General features: G+C 41.4%; 1 protein-coding gene across 1 annotated transcript; it reads right to left on the bottom strand.

Annotated features, from left to right (window-relative positions):
* Positions 1-985: 985 nt before the first annotated feature.
* On the bottom strand, positions 986-9,787 carry LOC306934167 (dynamin-1-like protein; the record flags this gene model as incomplete). Its single annotated transcript, XM_079516689.1, has 9 exons — positions 986-3,667; positions 3,795-3,954; positions 4,074-4,183; positions 4,278-4,397; positions 4,610-4,711; positions 4,940-5,029; positions 5,141-5,296; positions 5,393-5,513; positions 9,765-9,787. Coding segments are annotated over 9 exons (939 nt in total), but the record flags the coding sequence as incomplete, so codon positions are not given.
* Positions 9,788-10,267: the final 480 nt, after the last annotated feature.

Below are 10,267 nucleotides of genomic sequence, written 5' to 3'. Positions count from 1 at the left end.
CAAGCAATTTAGAAGAATCACCTGGAGCAGAAGTATATTAGGTGTTGGTTCGTTTTCAGGCCGAACCTAATTACTCCCTCTGAATACTTTATATGCACATAATATAAACATTTACCATAAACACAAATAATGGCAAAAAAGGTCCACACATCTTGCTGCTCCAACACGTTTGCTCTGCGAAATACAAACAATGTGGTTGAAGAATTTGTGTTGCACAGTGTAAGTGTGGCAGCAAGCTATTCAATTGTGCTGACTTTTTTCTTTTTGACCTTGCCCTGCACCTGCACTAAAGTGGATGAGCATAAAATTTTTGTGAATTATTAAACGATATGGTGTATATATACAGAAAGAACATGTAATTGGTATGAGCTTTGTCATGTTTGCTTTGATGTGCTAGAGTTGTTTTACCTGCAGCAATGCCTCTAGTTTTTTTTACCATAAGCCATGTTTAGAATAATAATCCTGTCTCTTTCTCATCTAACATTAATGACTACCCTTGTGTGATGCCATTGCCCTCCAGTTACACTCAGTCATATCCTATTCAACTATCCCTCACATCTCCATCTTTACTCAAGCTTGCATCCCCTCAGTACATGCAAACACAGTAATTACCAATCTATCATCCAAATGGGCACATCAGAGATCAATCTGGCATCTACAGTACATTTCCTATGGTTCTAAAGCTCAGTGGCACTGACAGGCAGTGACCAAGGCAAATAAATAAAATGGGGTTGGAGGCTGTGGTGCCAGTGTCACTGCAAGTCAATCTGTCTCGGCACTCTGCAGCACACTTTGTCTTCATCCCGTTGGGGCGTCTGTGACAGTCTCATCTGACTAACAGACTATTTCAGCCCCTTGGGATCAATATGGGGAAATAGAGTGAGTCGAGTCGCTGTGTAGCTGGATCATGAATGATTCAATAGATCTTATCATAGTGAGCAATTGCTGTAGTTAGTGTATAGCGTATAAAGAAACACACAAAGAGTCCTTAGTTCAAGTTTAATGAGTAGCCTACCTCTCACACCGACAGACCTCATTCAGTAAACATGTCACACACATTGGCAGGCAAGAACTTCCAGGCAGTTTGACAGATATAACAACTTAACAAGTACATTTAAATAATACAAAATGTAACCAACAAAAACACTTTCATTCATACGCACATGATGCAAACCGTGAGGCCATGCCTATGTTCCCTTAGTCCCACTTCAGCTTATGGTTAGACATGGGATGGGATTTAGGGGTAAGGGAAGGGGTTTTGATTGAATACTTTACAAGCTAGGCTAAAAGGACAACACAAAAACCCATGGGGGCTTGTTTCCATTGTGGTCTTATGTAATCAATTCATCATCAAGACATAATTATGAAGTGTATGTTTTGACAAAACATAGGGGCTGAGGGAACGTAGATACGCTCCCCATACTGTACACATACAAACACATGCAGAACTCTCAGAAGGATAGACTACACTCTTTACTCTCTCCCTGATCACATAGAAGCCAGAATGACTGTGGATGGTCCCATTAAGGCATGTCTTCCTTGATTTGGAAATGTTCTGATTTTCTTTTACACTTTTGGCTACGAGAACAATTTCACAATTATGAACACCTACGGCACGTGGGAAAGGTTTTGGAATGAATATATAATAAATATATATATATATATATATATATATATATATATATATAGCTTCTCACTTGCACATCCAGGTGGGGGAGGTGCTGGTAGGCAAGGTATAAATGCAGTCCCTTCCTTTTTCCCTGGGGAAGTTCTCTTTGGCCTGCATATATATATATATATATATATATATATCTCTCTCTCTTTCTCTAGCTCGGAGATTAATGGTCACAGCCTATTGAAGTTATGAGAAAGTTGTACAAAGTTCACATTGCGATTAAAATCAGCTACAGCATAAGTGGAAATGGAACCAACTGCATGCAGTAGTAGCTGGGTGATGAGGTGGGGGTTTTGAGGGGAGGTATTCTGTCTCTGCCTAAGGTGCAGTACAGCTTTAATTGGGGTTAGTTCAGAGGTGAAAACCAGTGAGCAGTTTGTTCAAGGATAGCTACACAACGTGTTGAGTTCACAACCAGTACTATGTGGATATGCACTCTATTTGTAACTAAGCCAGTCTGTCGGAGTGTTGTAGTAACCTCTTGTTGCTGAGGCAGGCATATTATTTATATATCTATATACAGTATATACATAGCTATCCAAATACACATGAAAGAGCCTCCTGAGAAACACAGCTCACTTTTGTAGTGAGCTGTGTTGTGCGGTAAACTTTTGGTTACCTCTCTTGTGTCTACACACTAGATGAGTATACAGTATATACCCATGGAATGATTGCATAAACGAAAAACCTGACATACAGCTCTAGAAATGGAAAGACATTCATTCCATAGTACTGACCCTGTGTTGGCTGCAGCCGTCTGTGTCTTCATTCAGTGTTATAATATTGCAGTCAATTGGATTTTCACTAGCTTTTTCTTGCCATGCAGACACACTTTTATGCAAACTGATGTAAAAGTCTACACAACTACCTGAAAACAGCCACTCTAAAATAATTTCAGCACTGGATTGCATTAACTCATTGATATCTGAGGTAAATCCTACAGATGCAAACTTAGTCAAGTGGAACATAAAACTACTACTCTCCACACACGCACACACTTTTTCCCCCCAGTTATCCAGCAAACAATCGTAAAGCCTAACAAACATTGTGTCAAACAAAGGTACACACTCAGCTAGGACTGTTTTAAACAAAGTATGTAAAATACTCTATCTAATATGTTGTTGGTTTAGCATACGAGTTATTTTGAGAGTAACAAGAATACACAGAAATATGATAAACTATGACCTCTTCTCAAAATAGCATTTTGACACAAGTCTACCAGTTGTCTGGAAGAAGGTCATTAGATTGTGCCCTGTACCGAGTGCTGCTCTTGCTCTTGAACTACAAATTGTAGTATAATCACAATCGCGTGACCGCCGTCTGCAGACCCCCACGCCTACATGGACATGGCAAGTATATATTCTGGCATTAACATTTCAACGGTATTACATCTTCAGAGTCTTTAAGGCTGATGAACACGAAATATCATCGAATGAGGAGTACTGGAGCACACAGACAGTTGAAGCCTTTATGATGCAGGTGCAGATTAAGATTTTGATGATATTATATTTCATCTGAGTCAAGACTATGATGAAGAGATGTAATATCATTGAACCGCTTGTCAGCACCTGCAATAAAAAGGCTTTAACTGCAGTACTCTTCCTCCTTACTGCTACTTGTTCTGCTCCTGAGACACACTGTGTCCTGTCTGTTATGGCTGAGGCAGATAATCTTTGTTAATATTTCAGCAAAGTCAATGCTGAAAATGCCCTGTCCTGTGCATGAGTGTTGCTGGTCTCCATTGCTGTACCGTTTTCAAGCAGTGAGACATTACACAATCAGTGGCCCTGGTACGGGCAACAACTGTCAGGAATGCACATGTGTTATGGTCACTAGTCTGCAGGCGTACTGCCCCCACCCCTCAATGCACACACATTCTAGACTTACACACTCTCAAAGACATCCTATGACAGGAGAATGGTTACTTTTCTCTGGCTACCACAGATGGGTCTCCCTGATCTCAGAGATTATGTTGTTGGCTTTTTGTAATGCCTGTGAAAGAAGAGAGAATGGAGGGAGGGGAAGAGATAAGTGCTGGTTATTAAGAGGGCATCTAAAGGAGCATCTCCTGATGCAGTAAGCCTACTCAGGAAATAAAAGCAGCTGCCATCATTATTACCTCGAGCATCTGGGCGACTTCAGTGCGCTGTTGTGCTGTGTCCTGTGACTCAATAAGCAGATCCTGCAGCAGAGGCTGCTTGTAGAGCTGACCCACCAGCTCACTCTGCAGGCGTTCCTTCACAAAGTTCACCAGGAAGTGCATCACTGTCTTGGGTACACTGTAGAGGTAAGGAACAACAATGGCCATTGTTAAGACATTGAGACGCATAGCACAGAGTTACAGTAGCTACAGTAACTGGCAAATGGTTAGACAATTTGTAGACTTGTTTCAGCTGACCTGTCCTGGATGCTTTGGCGGACGATGAGGAAGTAGCTCTTGATGAGGCGCTGGATGACCTCACAGTCCCTCTGCTCCCTGGTGCTCAGCCTGCGAGATATGGGCACTGCCTTGCAAAGAGGGTGTAAGAAGGCCAATGTCAGGGGTGTGCGATGATTTCACTACTACTAAGTGCTTAAATTCACTGTTAATCCCACTACTCACTGTGTCTAGAAGGTTAATGGCATGGCCTTTGCTGGGACTGCCAAAACCCGCAGCAGCTGGAGATTTCTCCTCTGCAGTCTTTTCATTCTTCCAGCGTTTACCTCCATCAAGACACTCTGCCTGACGGGGAGGAGAAAAGAGGAAGTCGGAAAGTCAAAGCAATTTAGCTTGAGTCTGGAAATGAAATAATATATTTCAAAGGGATCACGAACACTTGGTTGTATGAACATTATAGATGGGAACGGAAGCACTGCGGAATGAGATGTGCTTTGTTTAACATATGGGCATGCATGATAAATCAGAGTTACCTGTTGGAAGAAAGCAATAACTACCTGTTGTTGACTGTTGACAGATGCAGAGACCTGCGCTGCGTCAGAAAAGTCTGGATGCTTTGTATTGATGTAAGCAAGCTCTATTGCAACTAAATTGTGAACCTGGGGACAAGTGTTGAATAAAACACATTTTAACTCTGTGTCCAAAAGACACATCAACACCTGAACTACAAAAACAAGACATTAGCTTGAGGACCAAACGTAAAGGGCCATTTTGATGATTTGATTTTAACCCCACTAACGGTAGAGATCTAAGGACTAGACCTAAGGCTAAAAATCATTCATCAATTAATGACTTAATACATCTTATCATCATCTGTTTTTAATCACCATTTCATTGGTAACTGGCAGGCGCTTCCTCAGTAATCCAGTCACCACCTCAACAATAGAGTCGTGAAGCTTTGGGAAACGCAGGAGCTCCTGGTAAAACACAAGCATATATACAGTAAATATACAGCATATATGTATGTCTGTTATTAGTAATGAAATGAATCAATAATATTGATGTTGATGCTTCTACAGTACACAAACCTGCGTGCTGTAAGAAGAGCAGTGTTGGATGATTCGCTGAAGCTCCTCGTGCACCAACTCCACACAGCGCAGACTGGGCTCCTCCAGCCGTTTGATCTGCCTTTTCACCAACAGCTCAAATGACACCTCTGGCACAAATAGGGCTGGGCGCGGACCCTGTGGAGCAATAATGCACCAGCTGTACCCCACACACTGGCAAATGTGTTATTTTTATGCAAACATATTATAGAAAGAATGAGAGCTAGCACTTACTGTGGCATTACGGATGGCAGTCAAGACGTCGAGATCGCTTAAGCCACCCAGGGGGTCGATGGACTCCAGTGTGCGGCCAAAGGTCTCATGGAATATGTAGCATATCCGGGCCCCCCCACAGCTGTGGAAGGACAAGATTCAGCCGAGGGTTTAACACAGATGTTTTGGGGTGAAATGCTGCGTGTCAACAATGTCAATAAAGCTGAAATGACATGCAGTCAAACCACACTTTTATTCTACCTATGAGGGCGGATTCTGCCAATGCATTTCAATGGGAAATTGGAAATGGAGCGTTGTTTTGCAGAAATCAGCAAATGGCAGCAAAACCGCTCCATTCCCATTGAAATGCATTGGCAGAATCCGCCCTCAGAGGTAGAATAAAAGTGCGGTATGACCGTGCCCTAAGTGAACAATTCAATGGAAAACCCCTGATTTATGATACGCCGTGAAAATATGCCTGTAGGTGCAACAAAACCACATTTTAATCTGCATAACACCCCCTATAATCAATGCCATATCACTCATTCAAGGACAGAAAAGGGCACCAATATATCTTTTAGTGAGTGTGCAGACCAACCAACATCTTTCAATTCATCAACAATATAGGGAAGGTAATCTTTGTCATATCGTTGCATTATATAATGGTAACCAGTAATCTATCTAGCTAAGGTACATAAACTGAGTGATTTACCATGATTACTTTCCGTTAATTTTGAACAAAACAACTAGAAAAGCAAGTGTGTTTTTGCACCGACTTTCAAGCTTTGAGACTTGCATTAGTACAGTATGATGATGTACTTGTACTCACTCACATGACATTGTCACTGTAAATTTTGCACACACACTCCCTGGATGCCAACGATGAACCAAAATTGCCCCAAAATTTCCAGAACGGCCTGTTATAGCGCCACCAGGAGGCCGCTTTGTGCAAAACAAGCTTTTGGACAGTACACCTACAGATTTTGTCCAAACATCACGCAAATTGGTACACAGTCTCTCTAGAGCCATTCAACGAAACAGGTCTTTCAGATTTCTCAGACTCCATCCTGATTGGCTAAGATTGGCTTCCAAAGTTCACAGGAGTGCTCAGTTTCAAACAAAATGCTGCAAATCATGAACACATCGTGTGATTTCCGTGAAATTGTGCACGCACATTCCCACTAGACCGAGGAGGAAATGCCACATGAACATTTTCAACTCAGCCTCATGGTGGCGCTATAACTGTCCGAAAAGTGTTTTTACCTCCAACTGCACGGATCTGTGGATAACTTTGTATGCCAACTCCCTAGAGGCCAAGGAAAAACCTTTACATCTGCTCTTTATAGCGCCACCAGGAGGCCGACATGTGTAAAACACATTTTCTAATATTAATCCTTCAGATTTTATCCAAATTTCACACAAATCGGTACACATGCTCTTCATAGTCATGTGATCAAGACGGGTTTGTTTGATTTCTCATAATCCACCCTCATTGGCTACGATTGGCTTCTAAACTTTTCAGGAGTAGCCCGCTTTGTACAAATCACCACAACTACTCAACGCAGTGTCCGATTGTGGTGAAACTGTGCATGCATATTCCCACTAGGCTTTGAAATGCCACTTTTCAAATCAGCCTCATGGTGGCGCTACAACAGGCCGCGACACACACACACACACACACACACACACACACACACACACACACACACACACACACACACACACACACACACACACACACACACACACACACACACACACACACACACACACACACACACACACACACACACACACACACACACACACACACACACACACACACACACACACACACACACACACACACACACACACACACACACACACACACACACACACACACACACACACACACACACACACACACACACACACACACACCTCCAGAACCACATCGTGACAGACATGACATCACAGGGACTCTAAAAGTTGGCTGAATTAAGATGTGTCAATTCGGGCAACTAATTATATCCAATTAGACATGTATTAATAGCTGTTTCAAAATGTAATGTATGTGATGAATATTATGTTCTACTGTAACTGCAGTAGATTACAATTACTGTATGGTCAAAATGTTACTATTTGACCCATTTCATCTGAAGATATTTATCAATGGAAAGAAGAAAGCAGAAGGGAAAGGAGATATGGTGGAGTGTCCTATAGGCTATACAGCAATCAACTTCAAACAAATGATTAACATCTAAACTGAATAAGGGGACATTATAATTATTTTGCTCTAACCTAGACCAATGTCTGATTCAACATTGAAAAGTGAAGGAAGACATAAAAAGTCCTGATACTTTCGGCCACTCTTCAAAAGATTGCTGCAAAGCATTAGTGAACTTATCACATGGCTTGTCTCATAACCACTCTATGATACTGTATGGTGGAGCCTTTTTCAAGATCGCCACTACGATGCATCAACATCAAATAATGTCCTCCCTGATAGGGCCTGGGGAGAAATCCTTTGGTCTGTTGTTGATGAATCTGAGCCCTCCTCACTGCCAGCTACACACCTAATGTACATTAATTATAAGTGACGCACAACTGCAAAGTAATGCATGCAGCACTGAGCTGGGAATTAATGTGTTTACAAGCTGCCAAAACCATTCAACATTCCCATTTCTTACCAATGATTGTGAGTACAGCTAGAGTCAATTTGAAAATGTGTGCAGGTGTAGATTAAAAAGTAGAATGTAATTTGGCAGGGTCCAGCTGTATCCATGGGCATAAGCAGTCTTGTAAATGGTTCAGTCAGCATGACTTTGTCATCCTTAAAAGTGAGCTATAGCTAGTTATCATGACTAGCCTAAAAGTGTTAGCAACATTCATTGGATGGGGTTGGTGCTGAGACATTCTCCTGGTTTTCTTTTCCCTTTCTCGCCTTCTATTAAATATGAATTAATTAGGTGAATAAGGCCTTTGTTGCGTGCTTCATCTGGTGCATAACCTTGCAGGTCTGAATGTATTCAAATAGTCAAACAATACTCTCACTAATTGACACATCTTAATTCACCCAGAGGGCACATGGAAATCACCTGGCATAGGTTGTTTGGATTACAAAGCCTGAATACACTTGACACATAATTTAATACCATTGAAATAAAAATAAATGGGTAAACTGTATTTCACAAAAAAGGGTATGTACCAATCTGGGAACCCATTGGCAAAACAAAGGGAAAACATTCTGTCTCAAGACACTATCCCTGGTTGTGTCATGCTATAATGTAATGTACTGTGTTTTCCTGTGCCATTTAGACTCCCTGTGCATTCTGTGAGTGAGTCTGAACACCTAAAACTCAACTTCCAGTCATACTGTGTACACCCATCTCTCACTTTTCCTCTGGCTTTCACCTTTTTTCATTACATCTTGTTTTCACTGCTGCTCCTCCTGTGTGTGTGTGTGTGTGTGTGTGTGTGTGTGTGTGTGTGTGTGTGTGTGTGTGTGTACATACAAAAGGTGGGTGATTTGTAACCTTCGTTACTGACAACAGCTAAAAATAGCCCACACCATCTCACCCACCCCTCCCTCTTTTTTTCATCTTCCCTCCATCTCATCCAATTGGATATCTTGCCCCACACATTCAGCCTGGTGTACAGTAAGCATACCACCTTGTAAAGGGATGCTCTTTAGATATTCAGCACAGTGGTTAATGCTTATGTATGAGTTCTGAGCTGTAATGTCTACTGGAAGTGATGCCTCCATTTTTCACACCCAGTCACTCGGTTTTGAGGTTCTTGGTCCCTCATAGGACCCATTACACCTATGATAGTGTAAGTGTTGGGCTTGTTAACAGTGATGCGTGCACAACCACAGTGAAAAAAGCTAAATAAAAAGGTCCCCACACTAGTTGTGAAGCATCCCAAAGACCTACTGTGCAGTAGTGTAATGCTATATTAGAAGGCTATAATAATTATATTTTACATTGCGTTGAACATAAATGTCAGTGAATTGCTAGAATTCTGTAGTATAATAGTTGACTATAATAATTACTACTGTAAAATTAGGTATTATATTGGAACATAAATGTTAGTTACATTTACACAAAAAATGCACATGCCTGCACAGACACATTCAATCATTCATCCTAAAGCTTATCTACTGAACATGTGTTATCATCCACAGTGCAGTGCACCAACTCTTTATTATGCCTGCCCTACACGTATAGATTCACTGATGTAATAAACCTGTCTTTCTTCATATGTTTTATAGATAAGTGTGAGTTTAATATAAATTAAGCAAATTACTCAAGCATTAATTGATTACTGATCTACAATGATCTGATCATGATAATAGCCGATTCCTGTCTAAATGTGCTCAAACAACAGTGAGCGTGAACAAGAGTCTTACCTGGACCTGATGAGTTGAGATGATTGCAGGTTAAATGATCAGGCCTAGGTTGTCCTCTTCTGAGGTGAACTTGTGCTCTGCAATTTCATCTTTATATGTACGTTCTTGTGAACTGAATAAAAATGTTTGTTTTATTTATGATTTACTAACATAGTTTCTAACTCACCAAGGGATGTAACAGAGAGCCTACCAATAAACGACTGGAGGAAGAAATACCCTCCTTTTCCTCACTCTGTTGAAATCCTCTAGTCTAGTGTCAGTGGTTAGTGATGTGTTGTTTTCTACTCCTTTATGATTTCTGGTCCTTCTTTCCCGTTTCCCTTCCTCGTCTCTCTACCCGGTTGTCCAGGCGACAGCGTTAGTGAGAGTCAGTTCTTTCACTCCCTCAGCAGCTCCTCTCGCTCATGGCTTTGTTCAGCCTTGTCTCCTGACTGGCTCACTAAAGGAAAGATGGTGGGGGTGGCTGTGTCTAAATCGTCACATACTACGGGTGGATGGACAGT

This window comes from Electrona antarctica (assembly GCF_951216825.1).
Source record: "Electrona antarctica genome assembly, chromosome: 12".
NCBI lineage: Eukaryota > Metazoa > Chordata > Actinopteri > Myctophiformes > Myctophidae > Electrona > Electrona antarctica.
Note: the sequence above shows the minus strand (reverse complement) of the source record. Positions and strands in the feature narration are given on the sequence as shown.